The sequence below is a fragment of the Theropithecus gelada genome, chromosome 9, assembly GCF_003255815.1.
Source record: "Theropithecus gelada isolate Dixy chromosome 9, Tgel_1.0, whole genome shotgun sequence".
Taxonomy (NCBI): Eukaryota; Metazoa; Chordata; class Mammalia; order Primates; family Cercopithecidae; genus Theropithecus; species Theropithecus gelada.
In genome coordinates this window covers 81,994,020-82,021,863 of record NC_037677.1, presented here as the reverse complement: position 1 = coordinate 82,021,863, position 27,844 = coordinate 81,994,020, and the positions used below count along the sequence as shown (strand labels likewise).

The 27,844-nt window shown below is 35.2% G+C and overlaps 1 protein-coding gene across 2 annotated transcripts in view; it reads left to right on the top strand.

Moving 5' to 3' along the window:
- The window catches only part of PRKG1 (protein kinase cGMP-dependent 1), a 1,342,290-nt gene that overhangs the window by 1,187,399 nt on the left and 127,047 nt on the right, over nucleotides 1-27,844 (top strand). For both annotated transcript variants that reach the window (XM_025395656.1, XM_025395655.1), the window contains exon 9: nucleotides 25,191-25,265. In XM_025395656.1, coding sequence (XP_025251441.1) covers nucleotides 25,191-25,265 — 75 coding nt within the window. The remainder of the gene's footprint in view (nucleotides 1-25,190; nucleotides 25,266-27,844) is intronic.

Genomic DNA, 27,844 nt, shown 5'->3' with positions numbered 1-27,844 from the left:
GAAACAATTAAGTACCTTTGGTACCTCTTATTTTGGAATCTGTGAAAAGAAATAAATATAAAACTAAGTTCAGCCATTCCTTAGTATTCATGAGGGATCGGTTCAAGGACCCCCTTTAGATACCAAAATCCACAGATGCTGAAGTCCCTCATATAAAATGACATAGTATTTGCATATAACCTAAGCATGTCTTCCCTGTACTGTAAAATATATCTAGGTTACTTATAATACCTAATAAAAACTAAGTGCTATGTAAAAACTTGTTATACTACATTGTTTGGGAAATTACAAGTAAAAATTTCTATGCATGTTCAGTAAAGATGTAACCAATGTCTTTTTGAGCTAAATACTTTTGATCTACAGTTAGTTGAATCCACAGATACAGAATGCATGAATACGGAAGACTGACTGTATACTTCTCTTTCTGTAATCAGTTATGCAATGTCTGCTTATTCACTGTTATGGGAAGCTGTTTAAGCTAAAAGTTCTATTAAGATAATTGATTTTTTGACACATCGAGGATCATTTTGATAATTGTTCAAAGACAGCAACTTGTAATTATTAGTAAACCTTAAAAATTTATATATTTTTTCCCCAGAAAATTAAGATTTAAATTATCAGAGTCCTAACTCTATCCCTGATTCACTGTGTAGCCTCTGAGATACAGCCATACTGGTTATGAAAATTGAAACATTTTCATGCTGGATGGTAAATAGCACTGGTCTGAGATCCCTGCATGTCTCTCCCAGTCCTCTGCTGCCCCAGTTGTCTGATTGCCCTCTACTCCTAGGACATTCAAGATCCTTCTTTAATCCAGCAAGTAAGGAGGTGACATCTGGCAAAAACCAGGACCATCGTCCATTTTTGTTGGTCAGTTCCTGGGCCCTACTGGCCACTAATTATCTTCCCTTTCACCTCTGATAATGTCAAGCTAAAATATAATATCATATTACCAATTCTTTTCATGCTTTTGCTTTACCAGGCCCATTGTTTAAATGAAATCAATTAGAAAGAAAACAGAGGAACTTTTTTGGCTGTCATGGGAGTAAGACTCCTAAAGGATCCAGTGGTCTTCATTCTTTCCCTCAGAATCACTCCAGTGATTCTTGAGGCCCTCATGGGACCCTAGAAGACACTAAGAATGAAATGATTTATATAGCATATATGCCTGATGATGTCCCTACCATCAGTGACACTCTGTGATGTTTTCTTATACCATGCGGGCAATTTTTTTTTTTTTTTATTGGGACAGTCTAGGAAGTAGAAACCAAGAACTAGTCCAGAGCAAATGCAATGTGATAGAGCATAAAAATGATGAAATTAGAAGGAAATGTCAAGCATAAGATTGTATGGCATTGCAAGTAGCAGTCTCTGAAACTGAGATATCTCTAGATATCAGGGAAGACTGGGTTACCATGTTCAAGTTTTTGACCTCCCAAAACTATAGTCACCTGACATAGTCATATGCCATATATTTAAAAATGTACCAAGACTCTTGCCATAATTGGGGAGCAACTCATAACACCAAGGTTGATCCCAAGGTCCGTAATAATAGAGTAGCAAATAGATTACTGAGGAAGATTAGACACAGAGAAAAACATCACTGGAGTCAGCAAACTAAAGACTATTCCTTGGCACCCAGACTGGTGCCTAAGTATTAAAACTGGGTATGTTTTAATACATATGGCATTAGAGCTGGACTAGGCAATTTTTATATTTATTCATAGAGAAAGATAAGAAGGAATGGCTGATTACTGTGTCAGGTACTGGGATAATAGGTGAACAAGACACAAATTCAAAATAGGTTTGAAAACTGAGTATATAGAACCAGTTGAATTAGAAACAAATTGGTGTCTGTATTAGAATGGTTTTTTGTTCCCTTACCAGTGCTAGTAGGAAAGCCTCACTGCCTTCCACGTGTAGCCTCTGTTAAGAGCGCGTTTGTAACTTTAGCCACAACAGCATCAGTCCCCAAGGATGAGATGTCTGATGCTCCTATCTATCTGAATCTCCTCCAAACTTTATTGCTTATGGTGAGTTTGTGCCTTCCTCCATTACCTGTTACCACATTTATTCAGATATTCAACTCCAAGTTCCAGGGGCAAAGAAACAGAAATACTGAATCCATGCTCTAGGTTAGGAAGATCACACAGTGAACCAGCCATGCAGGAACCTGCATGACCATTGGAACCCAGAGTGCCAAATGGGATAGAAATAAGTGGAGAAAATAGTATTTATGTAACTCTTCTTAGGGAGGGTGTTATAGGTGTTTCTGATAAGCAACTTGGGTCTGGGGAATAAGGCTCACCAAAGTGTGGACTCAAGGAAGAATGGATGATCACTAAACTGCCTGGTAGGTTGTATTAAGTGCGGGAGTTTTATCTTCTGAGTGGGATCTTCAGGCATGAAGCTATTATAGAACTATATGACTCAAACAAGGGGTTGGCAAACTTTTTCTGTAAAGAGCCAGATAGTAAATGTTTTAGGCTCATGGGACAAATTACCTTTGTTTCAGCTACTCAACTCTGTCTTTGCTGTGCAAAAGCAACCAAAGATGATATGTAAATGAATGAGGACAGATGTGTTTCAATAAAGCTTTATTTAGGGACATTGACATTTGAATTTATATCATTTTCTTATGTCAGGAAGTATTATTCAGCATTTGATTCTGTTCTCATCATTAAAACATGTAAAAATCATTCTTATCTCATGGCCATACCAAAAATAAGCAGCTGACAGAATTTGGCCTGTTTGCCATAGTTTCTTGACCCCTGACTTAAACAATATTGGAAAGTGAAGGGCTATCCATAGTTGTCCTGCTCCAGTTTTTCTCCATCCTGTACTCAGCTTTTTAAAATAAAGCAAATACGTAAAAAGAACTGATTTGAAGCATCTGACCAGCACTGCCCGTGGTGTCTTCCAGTGCTGCTCCTCCTGATGCCATCTATCTGTTTGTCTTCCAAACACTGGCACTCTTTACTCCATTCCCTCAATTTATTCACTTTACTCTTCTGTACACATCTTCTGTAACTCTTTTCCATTGTATCCCCCTCCCACTCCACTCCCTATGCACACACCTTTTTATTGTTGATTCCTGCACCTCTTAATTCCACTCTTGCATTCTCTAGAAGTTTGCTTCAGGCTTTGCATCAATTTGGTAATAGCTAACTAGAGATTAAAATGGTTCTCTGCAATAGTTATTAGCATTATAACATACCTCTGAGCAATGAAAAATTGTAAAAATCCAAAAGAATATTTTAGAATGTCAGGTGCCATTGTGGGAGAGAAGAGGGACAGTAGAGGGGAGATTTGGGGACAACAAACCCTTGCAGGCACCACTCTAAGTTCACCAACCAGGTCAGTCTCAGGAAGAAACATGCACCCAATGGTGATTTGCCCACCTAGGTCACCTGTATTCTTCTTCTCATATAGCTTATCACTCTGTCCACATGATAGGACTGTATGAACTCCACATGTCACATCGCCTGTTGTCACATTGCTTAACTAATAGGATGATAAACTTAAAATATTTCACAGCCTCAGCCTTTCCTCCAGCCTAAGTGGATTTTATTTTGGTTCATTTTCCAGAATAAAATCTAGGGTGATGTGAGGATATTGGCAGGATGATCACAGGAAAACAAATGTGCCTTGTTAGAATGGTGTCAGCTGCAATTATTTGAACTTGTCTTTTTTTACAGAGCTGTTATTGACTGGTGTGTTTTTCAAAAAATATGTATTAAGCAGGAAAGATAAAATCCAGAGGTTTAGAAGGAAGAGTGACATTATCTTGGTTCAATTTAATGATGTGAGTTGAATTATAGCATGCCCTGAACAAGCATGATCTAACAACAAAATAAGTATTTCTCATTGGAAAAGGAGTATACCCTGAGACAACATTTGTGGTTTAAAGTCATGGAAAGAGACAGTTGAGACAACTCCTCACATGTTTGCCTGGCTTTAAAATGGTATTAGACATTCATCCTATTGCAAGTCCTTATAACAATGATATACAGCATCACTGACTGGGATGCCCAGACTGTTGGTTCATCCGCCCAACCAGAGCTTACTGGTTACCTGCCATATGTGAACCATCCAGACATCTAGTATTTGGGATTTTAAAGGCAAATATTTGAATATTATATGCTTATTTCCATCTCTGTTATATGGATAATTTCCAGCAATAATCTGTTAAGCCACAAACTTACAAAGGTCCTCATTAGTAACCTTTTGACTCTGCTCAAAGTAAAAGAAGTCCAATCTCAATTTTTAATATGCTGGTAAGCCATTAATCAAAATTTAACACACTTAAAAAATTATTGTTAAAAATTTTATATGGTCAGTGGATAAGTCTGAAAGTCATAGAAGAAATTTAAGAAGGAGAAGTAAAAGGGAACCTACAAACCAGGGCTTACCAAGCATTTTCTAGAACAGGCCAAACAATAAATATTTTCAGCTTTGTGGGCCAAACAGTCTCTGGCATGAAAACTCAACTCTGCCATTTCTCCCAAGGACCATAGTTGTCTAACCCCTTTTATAAATAAGCTTATTTTACAGATGAAGAATTTGAGGTCCAGAAATGTCAGGTATACTCAAATCACACTGTTTAGTAAGATTAATCAGTACAGATTGGGTATTCACATTCTTATATTATAATGCATTCAATGTATCTCAGGATTTTAGAAAATAATGAGAATTTTAAAAACCTCTCTTCCGAATCCTTTAGTTTAAAAATGGGGAATTTGAGTCCCAGAGGGAGTACAGATTGTCCAAGCTCTTTAATGTCAAGGGCGGGATTACAGCACAGGCCTCATGACATCTGTTTCAGTGCTTTTTCGCATGCCCCACATTATTCTGTAAATGACTAAGACAGAAAACTCATACATTTATTAATTCAATAAGCACATACTGAGAGTATCAGGTGAGTTTTATGCTCTAGGCTCAGTGCTATGATATATAGGGATGTCTAAAAACAGTTTCCCTCAAGAATCTTAGAGTCATGAAAATGAATAAATCATGATATTATCAAAAAAGTCCATCTGAAAAAGAGGAATTGATGGCTTATGAATTGAACTAAAATATTTTCATTGAATTGAATCTTAATCTAATTCTAGTTCTAAATATACATAGATATATGGATCTATATAGATATCTCTCAATACATAAATAGACAGATCGATCAGTGGTAAAATATTTGAGTTCCAAATGACTCTTCAAATGGATAAGAACCTCACGAGTCACATCTCCATCATCCTGACTGAACAATTGGAATTACAGAATTCAAAGGACAATTTTATCAATTCAGCTAATAAATTTATTTCATTAAAAACATATGGGCCCTCACTAGCTCACTCCCATCATATCCCGTAACAACTGTGACTCGCCTGTTGATTTTCATTGTACCGTCTTTTTACTTCCATACCATACATTTACAACACTTGTTTATCTATATTGACTTACAAACTATAAGCTTAAGGAGGACAGGACTATGTTTATTTGGTTCACTGCTGCATCCACAATTAGCACAGTATCAGGAAATATAATAAGCACCTACTATCTATTGAAATGAATGAATAAATGATGCCATTTAATCTGAATCTAATCAGCATGTAGTAATTTGAGCAGCAAAGTGTTATGATAAAAAATTAGTAACTATAATAGGGGACTGGAATATTAAGGGATTACCTAGTAAAAAGCAAAGGAAGCTTTAGAAAATATAGAAATAGCAGATATAAAGAGTATTCACTAACACTACTGTGAGAGAGCACCCAGTGAAGACACCTCCCTTCTTGCCCCCCCACCACCCTTCCCCACTCCACCCTGCTGAGGTGGAGAGCTAGACCTTGTTATAGAGCAGGGTTCCTGAAGCACACCACTATTGACATTTGGGGTCAGATGGTTGTTTTTTGTTGGGGCGGGGGGCTGTCATGTGCAATGTAGGATGTTTGACAGCATCCTGACCTCTACCCACTAAGTACTAGTATCCCTCGCCTCTCCAGTGTGACATTCAAATGCATGCCCTGAGCAAGCACTGCCAAATGTCCCCTGTGGGGTGAAAATCACCCCCTATTAGGAAGGATATAGTCATTTCTTACTGGATGGCAGTGAAGTCTCTGTGATGCCAAGCCAATAGAACTTGTACCATAAATCTGCACTGTAGGGTGCAGGAAAGCTCTGTAAAGGGAGGTATAAAACCACCTGAGGGGAAGTCCACTGGGGAAGCTGCTGGCTGCCATGTACTGTAGTATCCCAGACATGAGAGAAACCTCAAGAGCCTACGAAGAACACTGGAACCAGGAAGCCGAACCTTTTGTCCTTGAAGTATCTCTCCGATGCCCTCTGCCGACAAAGTTTCAGTGCCAGTCAACCCGATCCACTTTTACAGAGCAGATGAAAGAGTAAATTTGGGACTGAGAGGCAATAAATCAATTATCAATACAGATTCCAAACCAAATCCTATTCTGGGATCCGGAGATATAAAGGTGAATAGCAAAGTCTTCTCCTTCTTTGGATTAACTCTTGGTCCAAACAGATGCATTCAAAAATCAGCATGAGAAACTGCAGTTCGGGTAACAACAAAATACTTGGGGAACATTGAGGATGGAGGAATATGTTTGGCCGGTAGCATCCCAGAACTTCCTGGACAGAATAACATGAGAGCCAAGTCGTTAAGTTTGAGTAGGTATATTAAAAGCGAGGAAGGAAGGGTAAGGACAGCTACTGCTGAAGGAAGGACTTGTATGGAAGACAAGGAATTTAGAAAGACTTTTATACTGTAATAAGGGCAGTGTGGCAATAACAGAGGATTTATGGGACAAGGAACTGGATAATTAGGTGGAAAGCTGGAAGATGTGTTTGGAAAGAAGAGATGGGGATAGATAGTAAATAAATATCCTAGTATCTCAAACTGAAATAATCTAGATTTATTTTGGGGGCAATAAGCAACCAACAGAACCATTGGAACTGTATTTTGTATGTGTTTTGTAAGGAAGAGAGTAGGAGATTAATTACAATGGGTAGGAACTCAAACAGGCAGACTTTTAAGATATTGCTGCAGTAGTCCTAAAGAATGTTCATTAGAGCTTAAGAGCCTAAACTTTAGTCAAGGGCTGGGCACAGTGGCTCATGCCTGTAATTCCAGCACTTTGGGAGGTCGAGGCGGGTGGATCACTTGATGTCAGGAGTTCGAGACCAGCCTGGCCAACATGGTAAAACACTGTCTCCACCAAAAATACAAAAATTAGCCTTAGCCTAGCATGGTGGCACACACCTGTAGTCCCAGCTACTTGGGAGGCTGTGGCAGGAGAATTGCTTGAACCCAGGAGGTGGAGGTTGCAGTGAGCCGAGATCGCATCCTTGTACTCCACCCTGGGCCACAGAGCAGACTCTGGCTCAAGACATAAAAATAAAAATAAGAATAAATAAACTTTGGTCTAAAGTAGATTTTCATGAATAATTAAATGTGAGGGATGAAAGGGAAGAGTTTCTAGCTTAGGAGACTTGGATGTATTTAATAAATAAAGAACAAACAATAGATGTATATACTAGATAAAGAATAGATCAAGATAGAGCAGGTTGAGATGGGAGTAACTGGCTGATTCAGTTATGGATATGTTAAGTTCAGGCTGCCGACGTGGTATGCAGATAGTCAGCAGATGTCCATTGGCAGTTAGAAATGTGGGTTTTGTTTTGTTTTACTTTTTACAATCAGATGATGAATGGAAATTGATGTTGGAGTTCATAATTATTTTAAAAATATAATAATCACAGCTTTGGTTATGTTAATTACAGTTATTATTTTGTTTTGCACTAAAGAATAAATAATTCATTTTTCCAGTAAATGCTTGCAACCTTACTATATTTCTAAGGCTGGCATTTTTGTCCATTGGATGCTATAAAACTTGTTATTTAGAAATTCACAATGTCTTTGGAACTCACAAACAAGTTGTATGAGTGAATAAGAAAATACAAAACATTTCGGTTTCTAAATCATAAATATCCATCTTAATTTCTTCAATTAAAAAGATAATTGAAATTTTATATTTGAAAATCTCTTTACCTTTTTTATGTACAACATTTGACTGTTTATTTGAGGAGACGTTATAATGCTTCTTGTGTTCCAGAGGTAAAGCAGGGAGGGGAAGAAACCAGGATTTACTTCTGAGAGAACCTTAGCAATCAGTTTAAAAATTCACTGTATAGTCATGAAGTTTGAGAATTGAATTCTGCTTTAGACATCCACAGCACTTTTTTGGTAGAGTTAAATGGTTTTGCTAACTTTCGTATTCACATTTCCCTGGTGAGACAGTTATTACAGGCCCAGCTGGGTCATAAAGATCTAAGACTTTTCTTTTCTTTCCAATATGTCTAGCAGTTGGTACTCGTTTTGAAACTCATAGCATAGATGTATGAATTGGATTAGCATCAGCCACAATAACAGTGAAACTTCATTCCCAGAGAGCTTTGTTTACAAAGGAGGACTTTTTACAATTTACTTCTTTGCATAAAGTGTAGTGATCATATTAGCCATTGCTTTGCTACGGTCATATAATTGAATTAGTTTTAAATGGAAAGTCAGACTAGGAAAGGCAAATCATGATTTGCCTTTAATAGGCAAAAAGGGTGTTGTCCTCCTAGCTGCACTGGAGATAGTACCTTGTCATCTAAACAAGAAACCCACTTGGGCTGAATAACATATTTTATTTAATTATTTTGCATTATTCCCATAGGGTTCACTTTAAATCTTCTCCCTTTTTTTACCTTTCTAATATAGTCTACGTTATATGATTACAAATGTAATAACTGTTTGTTTTAAAAAGATTGGAAAGCATAGAGACATATAAATACAATCCTGCCATTCAAAGGGAATTACAGTTGATAATTTCATATGTCCTTAAATAGTGAGATAATTCTGCCTAGATATTTTTCTCCTGCTTTGCCTACATTCTGGGGCAGCATTAATAAATCACATACACAGAGATAGAGATATTAATATATACAGATAGATGCTAGATCTACTATAGGTAAATAGTCATTAATTTCTCTCACAGCAAACTTGCAAGGAATTCTTTTTTTCCTCCATTTCAAAGGTAAACTAAGCTTCAGATAGCCAAACTGTCATGTTGCAAAACATACATCTTGTAAGTAATGGTTTTTTGAATATAATTCTATTTTCAAAGCCTGTTATAGCACATTACTTTACCACATTGCATTAGCAATTTACCATGTTAATAAAAACACCTCATGTATAATTGAGTTTCTTTGTTATAGTTTCTTGACTGTGTTTGAGCATTTAAGCTCATTTTAATTTTTTTATTTTGTAAGGAATTCTCTGTGTTAAACTTTATCCGTATTTTAGGAATATACAGTACTAGAATTACTGATTCAAAGGATATGTATTTTTTTTTTTTTTTTTGAGACGGAGTCTTGCTCTGTCACCCAGGCTGGAGTGCAGTGGCCGGATCTCAGCTCACTGCAAGCTCCACCTCCAGGGTTCACGCCATTCTCCTGCCTCAGCCTCCCGAGTAGCTGGGACCACAGGCACCGCCACCTCGCCCGGCTAGTTTTTTTTGTATTTTTTAGTAGAGACGGAGTTTCACCAGATTAGCCAGGATGGTCTCGATCTCCTGACCTTGTGATCCGCCCGCCTCGGCCTCCCAAAGTGCTGAGATTACAGGCTTGAGCCACCGCGCCCGGCCTAGGATATGTATTTTTTAAATTATTTTCTAGAATCATTATACAGTTTACTCTCCAGTGACAATATATGAGAACATCTGTTCCACTGCACCCTTGCCAGCTTAAGTTTTTGGTTGGAACAACATGACTGGGGCAAATCAGCCCAAGGCATTGGATGTATCACCGTCCTAGAAGAGTTAGTTTGACATTTGTTCTTTTCTTGCAGTTGAGACATAGAATTTTGTTATTGACAGAATCTGGAAGATTGTTCATTCTTTAGTGATTGCTTCTTTGTTCTGGAAAAGAATAAACAAATCTAAGACTTCAGAAAATTGGGGGTAGAAATGAGCTCAAACGAACTTTCTCTGAAATGTCAAAAGTGAATAGTAAAGGTCACCTAGCTACCTGAAAAGAAAGAGTAGACTAAAGAAAAATGGAAATTATTCAAGTAATGACTTAAAGAGGAATAAAACATTATGACTTGAGAAGAGCCCAGTTATAGATGATATAGATTGTGGTCAGTGGTGGAAAAGAAAGGAAGAGTTCATACAAGCTAATTTATAAATTTTCTCAGCATCCAAATTGATGTTTTTATTTTAATACACTCAGGTCAGCTAATCCCCACAATAGCCCTGTAGGAACAGAAAACAGAAAAAGTTTCAGAGAGAAATTAATGATCAGAAAGGCCGAGTGACTTGGTCAGAATTACAGAACTGTATTGGAATTCTAGGACTGTCTGCACTAAGACCATGCCCTGTCAATTATACTCTTTTTAGTCTGTTGCTTTTATACCAACAAAGTAAGTGGCAACTGTAAAGCATGGTTGTGTTTGGGGAAAGAGTAGGGTAGGAGAGATCAAAGGCAGTAAAACAGAGGATGCTTCTGAAATAAGAATGTCAATAACCTGAATAAGGTGGTGGAAGTAGAAAGGAAAAAGAGGAACAAATTCAAGAGAGATTGCAAAGGCAGACTGGGTGGACTTGGGTAAAAGGGAAGGGTCAGAGACGACATCAAAATTTCTAGCCTGAATTATTGGTAGGTGATAATGCCATTAGAAAGACAGAAAACCTAACAAGTCTGAATGAAAGCTGGTTAATGCAGTTATGGTTAGGTTGATTTTAAGGTGTAGGTGAGATATACATATGACACTGAGAAAAATGATGACAGTATGTGTCTGGAGAGTTCAAGGATACGGATTTAGATTTGAAAGTCATCAGCCTGGGGATCTGTACTGAAGTCTTAAGGTTAAATGTTATTTTATGGGAGAACTTAAATTAGTGTACTATGTAAGAACTAAGTTCTAATAAAAATCAGACTACCTGGGATCAAATTCTAGATCACTTTCTAGCTGTGTGGTCCCAGGCAAGTTTACATAACCTCTCTTAGCTTTGTCACTTATGCATTCTCATCTCATTGGCAATGCCTGGAGACATTTTTTGTGGTCACAACTGGGTTTGCTCCTGTCATCTTAGTGGATAGGGTTCAGGGATGCTGTTCACCATCCTACAATGCACAGGACAGCTCCCTAAAACAAAGAAATATCGTGTCCAAAATGTCAGTAGCTCTGAGTTTGAGAAACCCTGCTGTAAGTATTCTATAAAGCAGAGATAACTGTACTTACCTCATAGAGATGTTGTGAGGTTTCAGTGAGATCATGCAGGAAAAAAAAAAACCCAAAAAACTGAACCTGTCTTAAACAAGAAATATTTAGAAAACTAATTCAATATATTGAATAGGAAAAAGGCAAACGACACAATTTGGGGAACCTTTTACCTTTAAGAAATGTCAGAGGAAGGAATGTGTGTCACATATGCTGAAAGGTAGCATAAAGGGAGAAGAGGAGAATCGGGAAAGTGGGGCATCAGAGATCAACAGAGAGCAGCTTAGTGGAGTGCTATGAGCGGCTATTGCATGACTGCAACCAGGGAAGAAGGCAAGCAGGTCCCTGAACCTCAGATAGCTCACTGAGGATGGGACCTGGAAAGAGACCACTGTGGTGAATGGTTAGCAGAGTAATGATAACGTTGAGGGAAAAGTTGTAATAAGGGTGAAAGAAAGATGGGAATAGAATTCCAGGCAGCAATAGGCTGAGAATTAAATGAAAAATGAGGATGAGACATAGGAAAAGCAGCTCCTTCACACTGGCTGCTTGACCACAGAGGATAGTTTGGCTTTTTCTTTTTTTTTCTTTTTTTTAGGTTTGGAAAGAACATCCTATTTAGACAGAAAAGAAAGAAAAGTCAAAAAGGAGATAACGAAATAATAAGAAAGATTGTAATTGATGGAGCAAGAGTCCAGAGGAGAAAGGTGAAAGACTCTGTGATTAGTAGCAATGAAAAGGAGACTTGCTTTAGGAAAAAAATGGGGTACTTCCTATGGCAGAGAAGTATGATGATAATGTCACTATACTTGAAGTCCAGGGGAAAAATGCAAATCTATTTAATAAGATTTTCATTTATAGTTCTTGAAAGGTTCATAAAAAGCATAAAAAGCTGAGTTCTTTTTATGAACCTTTCAAAAATTACAAATGAAAATCATATTAAATAGCCAAAATACACAAGAAAGTGTATTGTCTTGATTGCCATTGGTGTTCCTTCGTTAGACTTCCTATTAAGGACTGAATTATGTCCCCCAGCAAATCCATATGTTGAAGCCCTAACCCCCAATGTGACCGTATTTTGAGATAGGGCCTTTAAAAAGGTATAATAATTAAGGTTAAATGAGGTCATAAGTGTGAGGCCCTAGACCTATGGGACTGGAGTCTTTGGAAGCCAGGAAAAGACACCAGCAGGGCACACATGCAGAGGAAAGGCCATGTGAGGATGCCGTGAGTAGGGGCCTGTTAGCCAAAGGCAGGACAAAATAACTCACCAGAAACCAACCCTGGTGGCTCCTTGATCGTGGACTTCCAGCCTCCAGAACGGTGGGAAGATAAATTTCTGTTCTTTAAGCCACCCAGTGTGTGGCATTTTGTTATAGCAGCCCCAGGGGACTAATTACTTCCCTAATTGGAACTTTTATACACATAATATAATAGGAGAAAGAAGGTGACCTGTTGAAATAAAAATTATTTCTCTTAAAGAATCTTGGCCGGGCGTGGTGGCTCACGCCAATTATCCCAGCACTTTGGGAGGCTAAGGTGGGTGGATCACTTGAGGTCAGGAGTTGAAGACCAGCCTGGCCAACATGGTGAAACTCTGTCTCTACTAAAAACACAAAATAGCCGGGCATGGTAGTGGGTGCCTGTAATTCCAGCTACTCAGGAGACTGAACAAGGAAAATTGCTTAAACCCAGGAGGTGGAGGTTGCAGTGAGCCAAGATCGCCCTACTGCACTCCAGCCTAGGAGACAGAGTGACTCCGTCTCAAAAAAATAAAAAAGATTTTGGCCATAAGGGTAGGATTTGAGAGAGAGAAAGCAGATATTTAATACCAAATCTTAGCCACAACTATTAACTAGATCACCTCAGATTTCCATATTGGGTAGATAAATATGGTGCCAATTACTGCTGGGATTGCAGGTGTTAGAAACAGGTTGCCTTGGTTCAAATCCCAGTATTGACACTTACTAGACATGTGACCTCGGGCAAATTTCTTAATTTTGTTAGCCTTGCTCACCTTACCTATAAAACAGGGAACATCCTTGTAAAATAGTTTGGATAATCCTAATACATGCTAGCTAGTATTTTCATGTTTTGCTTGAAATTTTTATATTGCTAAGTTATATAAACATTAATTTGTGACATAAAGGGATGCATTTATTGCTAAGCTTCTATTATTTTTTTGGGAAAAGTATGTATTTCCCTTTCCAATCGTGTAATGACAGCAGAAATAAAAAGTCAAGTAATTGATATTTATAAAAATGTTAAACTAATGTCTTTGTTTCAAGGAGTTTCAGAGAATAAATAACAAAAAGTCTACTAAAAAAGATAGCTTGGGATAGATTTATTGTGCCATTTTAAGATTTCACTTTCAAGTTGCTTAATAGAAAATCAGTGACTATCATAGTATTTGCATTCCCATGATATTTTCCTTAGCCAGAGTTTTCCAGAGGCAGTTTTTAAATAGTCAGTTAATAAAAAGTGGATTGCTGCAACTGATATCTACTATAATTGATACATTTATATAAACTAGAATATATTAGCTATAGATTTTATTGTTTTTAATAAATATAGCCTATTTATTTTTTGACAATTTTGGTAAGATTTTCTGCCAGTTACATGAATTTGTAAATTTTAAATAATTTGTAAGTAGAGAAACTTGAAATTTTAAAAAATGTTTCCTTTAGGTTTTAGGGTACGTGTGCAGTTTTGTTATGTAAGTAAACTTGTGTCATGAGGGTTTGGTGTATAGATTATTTGCCACTCAGTTACTAAGCCTAGTACCTAATTTTTACTTTTTTCTGCTCCTCTCCCTCCTCCCACCTTTCACCCTCAAGTAAGCCCTAGTGCAGTTGTTTCCTTCTGAAAAAATTTTAATAGATAAGATGCTCGTTGGTGCCATAGATTCTGCTTTGAGAATACCAAAATTTGGAGAAAAATTTAACATTTGCTTCTACATAATTCTATAACAAAATAGTCTTAAAATTGAGAATTTATAGTGTTAGGAAAAATTAATTTAGTATTGATAGTTTGTTTTCATTGGGAAAGTATAGTATTTTGATGACATTAATTAAACATATGTGAAACTTATCATTGGTTTTCATGTCAAAACAGTGTAATTTGGCCCACAAAGGCAATGATAGGAAGAGTAATGTGTAATATCTACTTTTGTTAGTATGGATTTTATATAGTAAGGTAAAGAGAGTTGCTAACACTTAAAATAATTGGCCAGTCACAAAAAGTATGTCCACTGCATGAACTGTTTGATTTCAGTATAGTTGAGAGATGTTTATTTTTAAGGAAAAGGAAACATATAGAGTTGGCACATTAGGACAACCTAGTCTTATATTTTCCTCCTAAACACTGAAAAGGCTAACAGCTATCACATGAGACTTGATTCCAATTTCTCCTGCTTTTAATTGAAAATGAAAGTCATGCTACATTTTAAAATCCTTTCTTCCACTTTAATTGCAATTGGGATTCGTGGATATAAATTTCATTACGGTCTAAAATAATTACTCTCATTTAATGTCCTCTATATAATTCAATGTTAAATTGCTAAGTGTTTCAAATCACTTCACTCATATTTATACCAATGTATTGCTTCATTAGGACCCACAATGTATGCTAGGCATTCATTTTAACTAAGCCTTTGTCCTAAGAGTTCATAGAAGTGGATACCCTAAGATACACAGAGGACTTTTAACCCATATATCTTGAATTTTAAATAAAACTTTGCTTCAGAAACTTAAGAATTTGCTTGTCATATCCTGGGCACATACATACACACAAATGAATAAATGAGTAAGTGGTTGGGTGAGTCCATCCATCTATTTATTAATTCACTTTAAATTTCTATTACAGGCCAGGAAATACTCTAGTTCTTAAAGAGAGATATTGATGAAGAAGCTAGACTAGGTGCCTGATCTCATGAAATGTACATTTTGGCATGAGGAAGACAGCAGATATCTAAACAAACGAAGTAGTTTTTAGCTAGTGGTGAGTGAAAATGAGTTAAAATCACAGAATGACAGCGAGAAGGATTTTGAGTAAAGGCTTCTTTGTATGGGTGGGTCAGTCCTGTGTGAAGAAGAAACAATTGAGCTGAGACCTAAATGGTACTGAGAAAAAAACATGAAAATCTAGAGAACAAATGTTCCAGGCAGAAGACAAAGGCCCTGAGGCAGATGCGTGAAGCATTCTATGGTCAAATGTAGCATAGGATAATTCAGAGAAGTTGTAGAGGTCAGCAGAAGAGTGACGTGATCTGATTTATGTTTTTAAAAGATTACTCTGTTCACTGTGTAAGGACGAGAGAGGAAATAAAGGAAACGGCAGTTACAGAATTCTCCAGTGAGAAAATGGCGGTTGGGACCCAAAGATAATATAGAAAAGAGGATTCATTTCAGATTATTGAAGCTAGAATGTACAGGATTTGGTGTTGGATTAGATATGGAGGAAGGAAAAAGACAATCTAGAACAGGAGTCAGCAAACGTTTTTTTGGAAAGGGCCAGGACGTTAAAGAATATCTGTAAAACTGGACATTAAATAGCTCAGTTTATAGAGAAAGAGACTGACCAAAAACTAACAATTCCAGAACTCTGCAGTATGCTCTGAAAAGTAACCATAAGGTATCAGATAGGATTCAGAAAGAGGCACATAGGTGGGGGTGAGAGAGAAAGTGAGTGGTCTAGGACAGTCCTTTTCCAAGGATCTGTGCTCAAGGATCAGTTTTGTTTTTTATTTTCAGCCCATCCATTGTGGACAGATGTTTTTGTAAAATAAAATACAAATGACTTGCTAGAAAAATACAAGTGAAAAAAAGCATAGAAATAAATGCCCACTATTTTTTCCTATTATATTCAGCATACATAAAATCCTATTTCAGTAAAAATATTAGAAGAAAAAATAACGCTGGATAAAAGGAAAAGAATTGCCCCAATTAATCACATTGTCATTGAAAGCATGTTTACAAGTAATAAGAAAGATAATGGCTATTATACTTGTTTTACCATCGTAACAAAACCACAATTTATGAGTGAAATAGCAATTCTCCATTCTGACTGCAATTGGTACACTTTGAAAGAACACTGTGCATTTCACTGTCTAGTCTTTAATGTATCAAATGTGCCTGTTTCTTGATTGTTAACTTTTTTGATCTAGGTTAGATGGATGATGGAAATGCCACTTGCAGGGAGTAATGTGTACTTTAGCTGTTTTATGTTTTGTTTAATACACTCAGAATAGAGGAACCAGTCTCGCAGAGAAGAATTGATGGGAATAGAAGAAGTGATTTTAAAGTAATATCAGCATACTGGAAAAATTTATATTTATTTATTTATTCATTTATTTTGAGATGGAGTTTCTCTCTTGTTGCCCAGGCTGGAGGGCAATGGCATGATCTCGGCTCACTGCAACCTCCACCTCCTGTGTTCAAGCGATTCTCCTGCCTCAGCCTCCCAAGTAGCTGGGACTACAGGCATGGACTACCACGCCAGACTAACTTTGTATTTCTACTAGAGACAGGGTTTCTCCATGTCGGTCAGGCTGGTCTCGAACTCCTGACCTTAAGTGATTCACCCGCCTTGGCCTCCCAAAGTGCTGGGACTGCAGGTGTGAGCCACTATGCCTGACCTTCATTTTTATTTTGTATTCAAAATAGAACAAGTGAGGTTCTTCTTTTAGTTAATCCTTCATTAGTAGCCAGTTCTATCAATTACTCCTGTAAAGTATGTTTAAATTTTAATTCTCTTCGTAAAATAAATAGATTCTGAATTTTATATACTTTAGGTTAAAATTAGCAAACTAATCTTAAAATATCACACATTTAATAATACCCTCTTGCATATGACTTGTATGCGCCTTTTACCAAATGTTTCTCACCTTATGGATTTGACAGTAACACAAATCTGTACCCTGTTCAAAAACACAAGTCCACTGATCTTGCCCTTGGATGTCTCAATATTGCCAAATTGCTAGAAAAGTTTCTAAACTTCTGGGTTTATGTCTTTACAGACTAGCAACAAATAGTGGGCCACTTATACTTTGAGTAGTAGTACTACTCTACAAAAAGATTGTGAATTCAATCATCCTTAGAAAAGGGCAAATCATATATAGGAATCTTATATATAAATATTTAAGATAGAATATTTATAATATCAAAATTGTGTGTAGGAAAATCTCAAAACACTTCTTTTTAAAACACAGTGTTTCTCTTTTTACACCCTTTATTAAGATGCATATATTCCTTTTTTATTTCAATATTTTTGGAGTACAGGTGGTTTTTAGTTACATGGGTAAGTTCTTTAGTGGTGAGTTCTGAGATTTTGGTGTACCCATCACCCTAATAATGTATACTGTACCCAGTATGTATTATTTTATCTCCCACCCCACTTCCACCCTTCCCCTATAGTCCCCAAAGTCCATTATGTCATTCTTATGCCTTTGCATTCTCATAGCTTAGCTCCCACTTATAAATCATGCTGCTATAAAGATACATGCACACGTATGTTTATTGTGACACTATTCACAATAGCAAAGACTTGGAATCAACCCAAATGTCTATCAGTGACAGACTGGATTAAGAACATGTGGCACATATACACTATGGAATACTATGCAGCCATAAAAAAGGATGAGTTCGTGTCCTTTGTAGGGACATGGATGCAGCTGGAAACCATCATTCTCAGCAACCTATTACAAGATCAGAAAACCAAACACCGCATGTTCTCACTCATTGAACAATGAGATCACTCAGACTCTGGAAGGGGAACATCACACACTGGGGCTTATTATGGGGAAAGGGGAGAGGGGAGGGATAGCATTGGGAGTTATACCTGATGTAAATGACGAGTTAATGGGTGCTGACGAGTTGATGGGTGCAGCACACCAACATGGCACAAGTATACATATGTAACAAACCTGCACATTCTGCACATGTACCCTAGAACTTAAAGTATAATAATAAAAAAAAGAGTTCAAAAAAAAAAATGGAGGGCCATTGAAACTCTCTTTTGGATATGAAATAAAAAATTCTCGCCCGTTCGTAGTGGCTCACGCCTGTAATCCCAGCACTTTGGGAGGCTGAGGCAGGCGGATCACGAGGTCAGAAGTTCAATACCAACCTGGCCAACATATTGAAACCCCATCTCTACTAAAAATACAAAAAATTAGCTGAGTGTGGTGGTGGGCACCTGTAATCGCAGTTGCTTGGGAGGCTGAAGCAGGAGAATTGCTTGAACCCAGAGACAGAGGTTGCAGTGAGCAGAGATTGCACCACTGGGAGACAGGGCAACAGTGTGAGACTCCATCTCAAAAAAAAAAAAGAAGAAAAAAGAATTCTCTCATGTTCAAAGTATCGGGAAATGGCACTTTGCATTACTTTTGGATTGACATTTTAAATATAATGCTTTTGTTAGATGTCTACATAATAATTGATTTTAATGCATGTGCAAATTATATTTTTTAAAAGAAAGTAATATTTCTTTTATAATTTAATATGGCTATCCATATTTTAATAAATTCTAAACACAAAGTTCTTTCAGTTTCTTTTTGGCAGTAAAATAAAGGACACTTACAATTCATTCCTTAACATATCACGTATGATATTCATTATCTTCATGTTTTGTTTGAAATTGGTTCAAATTGATATAGGCTCTGCAATAGCAGAAATCAGTTACTGTATTGAATATAAATCCTATGGTGAATACAAATTTGAACTTTTAATTCAAAATAAGGCACCAAATACTGTGTTATTATTCCATTTTTTAAAAACCAACTGTAACCCAAGGTCGTTACTGGTGCCTGCCCCTATGCACTTTGAGATACTTAAGGAAAAGTTGAGATTGTTTCAGGTTGGAAACTGTTAAGTAATATGTAATAAACTTTCCTACATTAAAAAAAAAATAAGTGAGACATGATATTTGGTTTTCCATTCCTGAGTTACTTCACTTAGAATAATGGTCTTTGACTCCATCCAGGTTGCTGCAAATACCATTATTTCATTTTTTTATGGCTGAGTAGTATCCCATGGTGTATATATACCACATTTTCTTTATCCACTCATTGACTGATGGACATTTAGGTTGTTTCCATGTTTTTGCAATTGTGAATTGTGCGGTTACAAACATGCATGCACAAGTGTCTTTTTCACATAGTGACCTCTTTTCCTTTGGGAAGATACACAGTAGTGGTATTGCTGGATTGAATGGTAGTTCTACTTTTAATTTTTTTAGGAATATCCATACTATTTTCCATAGTGGTTATACTAGTTTACATTCCCACTAGGAATGTAAGTGTTCCCTTTTTACTACATCCATGCCAAAAAGATGTATATATTTTTAACAGTTAAGGATTAAAAGTGAGAAAGAGTTAAAAATAAAATCTTAAGCTATTATTTGTCACCAATATTCCAACAGTAGAATTACTAGATAAGCAAATAAACAAAAAAATTGAGAAGTTTAGTCATTTTATATTGGATATTTCTATGTAACCAGGAGTGTCCTACATGCTTGACTGGACTGTTTTCCACACCTAACCATTAAGGTGGTTATAGTATAAGCAAAGACAGCCTAAAATCAAACAAGTACTAAACCGATACAATTTCAACTTTGAAATAACTGAAAAAAAAATCAAGGAGGATACATGCCAAAATGTTAACGTTTAGCCAAATATTGTAAAATTACAAAAAATCTTTTATCCCTTAGAGTTCTTCAGTGTCTTTCAATTTGTTAATGTATTGCCATTGGAAACACACACATACACACACACAGACACACACATACACATAATTTTAAAATTCAAAACTAGATGATTTGACTAACATAATAAGCCTAGTCAAAAAGACCCTGTCCTGGAAAAGACTGATTTTTATGGACATCTTAGACATGGAAACTTGATCAGCACTGAGTCACTTTTTTTATTTCTCAAAAGTAACAGTAAGTAAAAGGAGAGAATTCCTGAAACCTATTCTTAGCTTTTTAATCTTTTGTGCATATGCCAAATTGAATCATTATTTTCAACTGGTACCTTTTAAAGCATATAATTATAATCAGGAAACAGTTTAAATGAAATGTTTGTTATTTGAAACCCATTTTTCCAGTGAATAATCCCCTTGATAGATAGGTGGATATTATTACAAAGCAAAGACACAGACAAATATCTAATACTTTGGTGTGTGTAATTCTCTCTTGCAAATATAAACATATGTGCATGATAAGAAAATACTAATAATTATTTACTCATAAAAGTGTCATTGCTTTCTATGAAATTGCTATCTAATATGATTTTGAGTAGATGAAATTATTTTTATGTACACTATAGCCTTCCTTCTGATAAGCATTCAGCCACTCATTACTTCCCACCTTTGTATTATAAGTCTTTGTATCTTATCTGTAATATAAGACTGTAAATTCCTCAAAGTTGTACTTTATTCTTTTCGCATAATCCACAGTAGCTTGAATTGTCCCTTATAGATAGTAGGCATTGTATATATACATATATGTGAGTTTGGGTGAATGGATGGATGGATGGATGGATGAATGAATGGATGGATAACTGGAAAATATGGATGTGGCTGGTTTTATTTTATTTGGAGGTAATTTTTTCTCCAAGGAAACATATAGTCACATGACAGTTGATAGTGTAAACCACTAAGAATTATGATTGTCCAATTATAAATAAAATAAACAAAAAGTAACAAACATAAGAACACTTGAAGCCACAAAGTAAATCAAGAGATTTTCTGCATAAGTGTACCAAAACCGTGAAGGATCCCTCTGAAACCTTGGGCTTAGCTAAGTAAAACATCTTAACTACTTTGGAACACTAACTTTCTATATTTTTAAATAAATATTAAAAAAAAACCAATTTAGATGAGATTTAGGTTAACAAAGCATAATGGTATAGTCTGTGAAATTAAGAAGGCTTTTCCAAGCCTTCTGATAATACCTGACAAACATTTTGCTTAGCACTATTGAAGTATTTGAAATAGCTTCCAGTTTAAGATTTACACTTTTTGACTTATAACATTTCACTATTAAGTGTAAAAAAGAAAAAAAAAACTGTTTTGAATGTTAGGACTTTCTCCCATCCTATTTTTAATTTGAAAATATTCCATTTTTTAAATGTTTATACAAAATTCTAAACCATTATATCAGAATAAAGGATAGGAGATCATGAGAATTAAATCAACTAACTCACACACACACACACTATATATATATATAAATATATATATAAATAATATATAAAAATATATTACACTGTAAAGTAAACTTTAAATGCTATGATTTTTTAGCAGCATGGTAATGCTGATCTCTGATATTTGGACTGCCTTTCTAGTAATTTAAAGACCATTTCTGTCTAGATGAAGTCTCATCATATCACAACTGAAGAACCGAATTATATTCTTTTTAGACATACCACTGAGTAATCAGCTCCCTTCAGAATATTTTGCCTTAATAATGAAAACATTTTAATAACTAAACTTATTACCCACTTAGTTACTGTCATTATAGCATTCTAAAACAGACAAATTTCCTGGAATGAGAAACACAGTCTCTTAACTGATATCCGTTAAGGACAATTTCTTTAAATGTCTTAGTGTGTAAATTCTTAGTGTGTAAGGGTTATAGTTTCTTCCTCCTTCCTGTCTCCCTTTTTCCATCCACCTTTCATTCTTTCATTCATCCCTTCCTTGTTTTTCCTTCTGCCTTCCTCTTTCCTTTCTTTTCCTTCCCCACCTGACAAGTATGTCTAAACTACCATCATTAAACATAAAAGGGATTTCCCATTTGCTCTCTTTCAGTATGTGTGTACTCAACTGATAACATTTTACCCATGCTCCTTAAAGTATTATGTCAAGACTTGTAAAATTAGATTTTCTATCCCAAGAAAAGTAACACAAAATTTTACATGAAATATGTGCATGCAAAAAGGTTTGCTGTGGAGATGCCCTAAACTAAAGCCATTTGCTCAGTAACACGTCTTTAATTTATTCCGAAAGTTTAGCATGTATGTAGAAATTTGGTGTTTTATTTTACAATGTTAAAATGTAACTTGTGTATGAATTGTGAGTTTGTTTAAAAAGAGAATTTAATGATTTTTCTATAGTTACCTATATTTGTTAAAACCCATAAATAATATTTTCTGGTTTATACTTATTCAGTTGCTGGAGTTTTCACGACATCTCATTATAATCTTTTTCAGAATAGAATAACAATACAAAAAAGGCATTAGTCAAGAAATATCATAGGACCTGAGTAACTATTTAGAAAAGCATATGATACCTATAGTAGTACTTTTCCAAATGTCTGTCTGATGAGGGTTCACACAGACAGCAGGTGTTCCTACAGAGTGTCTGAGAGAAGGAAAAAATGAAACACTAATTGGTTCATTTTTGTGCCAGGAGTGATAAATTCTATAACACCATCAATTATGCTTATCAAGATGTCTTAAATAATTCATTGATCAGTACAGGGATCTGCAGACAGTGACAGTCATTTGGAACTTAATAATATTACTTGATTTCTACTTTTAAAACTCCATCTAGCATAACCATATCTATGCTTTTCCATTTATATATTTTGCTACTAAGAATTTCAAAGTGTATTTTCAAAATAATATTTTGTGGAGTTTTAATCTAGCTTAGTGTGTTGAACAGAATTTGTTAAGTTAAAAGTTTTAATTCTTGTCAAATTTATCATCAGTTCACTCTGTTATTCTTTGGTAATATGCTATTTTGTTTAAAGTGTCCTTAATTCAAATAGATAATAGAAGGAAGACATGATTCTTTTTTTTAATAAAAACTACTTGAACTCTCAGAATTACTATGAGTTTCAAATGTCTAATAACACAATCTCTTAATATATCAAAATGGATTTGAAAAACTAAGCTTTAGTGATTATTGTTGTTCAGTTTTCCTAGATAATATTATTTGATTCTTCTCTTTCAATACCTTTTCATAATGTTTTGGATTTCATTGTATTGAAAATATCCAAATATAAAGGACAGAAGCCTTATGAAATATACATTTTAATGGTGGATGTGCTGCTAAATTGCAGTCATCTTAGACAAGGAAATTAAACTCTGTGCTTAAATTTTCTTATTATCTAAAAAAAACCCAGAAAATTAGACAGATATTGTCTATTTATAATAAAAGAAATACTATATTTTACTTTATGTTGTGAATGCGTCTAGCTTTAAGGACATTCTCTAAACTCGGATTCCCTCTAAGTTTAGGTAAGGACCAAGACATTCTATGGGAAAGTGGGAAATTTTACCATATGAAGAACAATGACAAAAATATTTGAACATAGTTTTCAACTATGGGAATTATATTTATTAATTATGGCTAATATATTTTTTAAAACTTTGTAAGAAGTGTTGCCTATTATTTGTCTATTTAGCAATCATTTGTTTTGGCATGAATTAATACAATTCATTACAGAAAGCTTTATGTTCTTGAATATGATTCTTGATTCCCTGTGTCTCTGTCTAATCTTTTTTGGGGTCCCTTTATGAATAGAAATACTTCATGTATTAGGTTCAGCATTCTGGTTACCATGCACCCTAGATGAGCTCATTACCCAAGAGTCTGAAGTAACAGCTGTTCCCTTCCCCTCCACCCAGGCCCAAGAAGGGTGTCATGTTCCTCTTTATAGATTTTCAAAATAAAAAAGTATATGTAAAAGCAATTAAAGAACATTCACATTTTAAATCAGCAAGTATCTTACTATGTTTCAGGACCTGACCATACATAACTTATTGTTTAATACTCACAACACACAAACCATTTACATGTATTAAGATGATAGAGGATTAAAATTAAATGTAATTTCTTCCAGTACTTTAAAATTATCTCCATTATAATTGGAGATTATAATACTAACTCATAGTATTTCAAAATAAAAGAATTGACTTTTGTTTTGAAAAACCTCATTGGAACTATTAAACTATTTGTTATTACATGCAAAACACTTATAGCAATGCCTGGCATATGAGTACCATGTAAGTGAGGCTCTGATTATCATGTGGGTACTGGGACTTTTTTTTCTTTCCTTCATTCTAGTTCAGTAGTTGCCAGAATGTAGCGTACAGTAAGAGTTACTGTATCTGGTTGTATTTAGTAATTTTCAAGGGTGATTCTAGTATGCATGTGTTTATTCATTTTGTGTTGATGCTGTAGTATTTACTATTTTAGTGACAGAATTGATCATGTTTCACTATAGAAGTCTGAATACAGTTCCAGATGCATAGCAGGATACTGAATAGATTGGATTTAAGCAGTTCAATCATTCTTCCTGTTTTATGCTAAAGTTGTTTTTTCACTCTTCCAAAATGAGTTAATTTTTCTGTGACTGTCTCCTGTTGTTTTCCTGTATTCTGCGTATTTATTTTGCATGTGAACATTAGTTTACTATTTTGTTAAGTGGAGATAATGATGCTTGTTTTTCAGAATTTTTTTTTGAGAATTGGAATTAATATATGTCAGTGGTAATTTAAATAACAGTACCTGGCATAAAGGAGACATTCCATAATTGGTAGATCTTGCTGTCATTTCAGTATTTTAGTTTACTCATTAATTTTGTGATGTATATCATTTAGTGTGTCACAGACTTTATTCCAAACAATTATTTGAATATCTGCTTTTGTCAGATATGGCTGCCAGATTTGTTCATGTTTTGGCAACTCTCTTGGCGAACAAGGTAGAGGTGGTCCCTAATCTCATAGAGTTTATATGCTAGTCAGGAAAAATAATATCTAGCATGCTTCTTAACAGTGTATTTAGATTAAGTGTTTGAATTTATTTTTTATTTAGATGCCTTAAGATTGTTTCATTATATCATTGATTAGGTTGCCATTGTTATTACTTTATAGAAGATTTATTCTAATCACTGTACTTTTTTCCTCTGGCAGCTCTTTCAAACATTTGATTGGAGGGCTGGATGATGTTTCTAATAAAGCATATGAAGATGCAGAAGCTAAAGCAAAGTAAGTGGATTTTTTCCTTTGGCCTGAATCTTGATTGAAAAATGATTTTGAATAGAAATAAGATCAAATATTTTGTTGGACTTGACACATCCCAACACTCTGACAGGAAACAACTAATTACTTGACAGACAAAAGAAGCAAATTCTTCAAGATAATTATTACATGGTATGTTTACCTAGTAGTATGTCTCTCTTCAAACACAAAACTTTAATTTTGTGATGAAGACGATCTCAGGAAGAAAAAATGCTTATTTTAAAATCTAATATAAACAATTAAATGTAAACGTGTTATTTGTCCTCCAGAAAATACTTTCTGAACAAATGGTGGTTGTGTTCCACAGTTGCCTGTCGAATTGTATGAAAAATAATAAGGCTAGAAATATTTCCCTGTGCTAATTCATCATTACTTTGAACTTTGATGTTACTGATATGAAAATGACATGAGATGGTAAATATCCCATTAATTATGATGTATACAAATACAATTCTTTCTACAAGAATACTTTGATTAAAACAATATTTTTGACAAAGATTTAAAGTAAGTTGATATTAGCTTTTTCTGCAAAATTATTGTTATTTTTAAAATATCAGTAATCTATATAATCCTCCCCTCTTTCCCCAATGTAATTAGTATTTAATAGCATATAGCATACCTAATGGATTAAATTGACAACAGTTAGCATTAAACAGATAGTTCAGGGCCAGAATTTGATCCATTGGTTTTGTAGTAACCTAAAAATCAAAAGAAGTAAAATAATTTGTTTTGCTTTGAGACTCCATGAATATGAAAAGTTTGTCCTATAACTAAAATATTAATAATTATATTCCATGTTAACCTAATAAAATTATGTTATTTTCAAAGCTATATGAAAATATTCACAATTTCTCCTCTGTATCCTCTGCATAGCCCTGAGGTCGAATGCCTGTAGTGCTTCTGCTAAGGTTTGCTTAGGAAGTTAAACAGGCCAGTTGTAACACCAGACTCCATGCAGTCACTGAGACTGCTTATGTTCTGGATAATTAGTATTAATTGTCCTGGTTTATTTCAAAAGGCTAAAATGCACATTGGTACTCAGTTTAGACTTTAGTTTCTAGTATTAATAATAATTCCACCTAGGTGGGAAAAGGTGCCATTTAAGGTACCTTATCAGTTTTTAAAGTTATAAAATGGCCTTTGTTATGGCCTATGCTATTCCTATTCCTATAGGAATTTTTTTTGATATATGTCAAAATTCATACTTTTATAATTTATGTCAGCTTTTATTTTCGTGTGTGTGTGTCTGTGTGTCTGTGTGTGTGTATGTGTGTATGTGTCTGTGTGTGTGTCTGTGTGTGTCTCTGTGTGTGTCTGTGTGTGTGTCTGTGTGTGTCTGTGTCTGTGTGTGTGTGTCTGTGTCTGTGTGTGTGTCTGTGTGTGTATGTGTCTGTGTGTGTGTGTGTCTGTGTGTGTGTGTATTCTGTTAAGGGTGTCATTGGTCATTGTATATATACATCTCATATATAATTTACATATAGTATATATGTAATTTTATATCTATTACAATTTATATAATTATACTCATACGGTATTAAATATATCTGTATGCATATATATATATATAATATATATAAAACAACGGATGGTAATCTTAAAAATTCATGTACAATCCAGTTAAGCAACTATTCTTAGTTACCAGAAAAATTCAAGAGTCTTGTAGACTAGTGTATTTTTGCTGCTTTCCTATTAAACTTTGAAAGTTTAATCTCATTTTTCCTATTAAGACCTGGAAAAATTTTCTAATGAATGCTTTTGTAGAATTCCTGTTTATTCCACTTAAAGTTGAGACCACTATCATGCTTCAAATTTATCAGTGATGGGGAAGTGACTGAGTTAGTCATAGGTTTCTCAGTGTCCTATTGACTTTATAAAGATAACTGTGTGTACATCTCCTGAATTCTGGCCATTCACGGATTCACTTGCACATACTTCAATTAAAAGTAGTAAGTAAGAAAAACTGAAACAATGAAATTCAGATATTCAGACAATTAGAGGTAGGTATGGCAACAATTCTTAACATTGGAAGAAAATCAGTCAATATGAAAAACATGAACCTGAATGAAGGCCAGAAGCCTTGGGTTCTGCTCCTGGCTCTGTCATTACCAGACAAGTGATTTTGGTCATGAATCTTAACGCCTCTCTCTCAGTCTCTGTTTTCACACTTTTAAAATGGCATTTTTGAGATTTAATTGATGGCAGTGTATAAAAACACTTTTCAAATTCTAAAGGCTATAAAAATATGTCACTAGGCTCATACCTGTAATCCCAGCACTTTGGGAGGTCAAGGTGGGTGGATCACCGGAGGTCAGGAGTTCAGGTCAGGATCACCTGAGTTCAGCCTGGTCAACATGGTGAAACCCTGTTGCTACCAAAAATACAAAAGTTAGCCAGGCGTGGTGATGGACACCTGGAATTCCAGATCTTCAGGAGCCTGAGGCAGGAGAATCACTTGAACCTGGGAGGTGGAGGTTGCAGTGAGCCAATATCACGCCATTGCACTCCGGCCTGGGCAACCAGAGCAAAACCCTGTTTCAAAAATAACT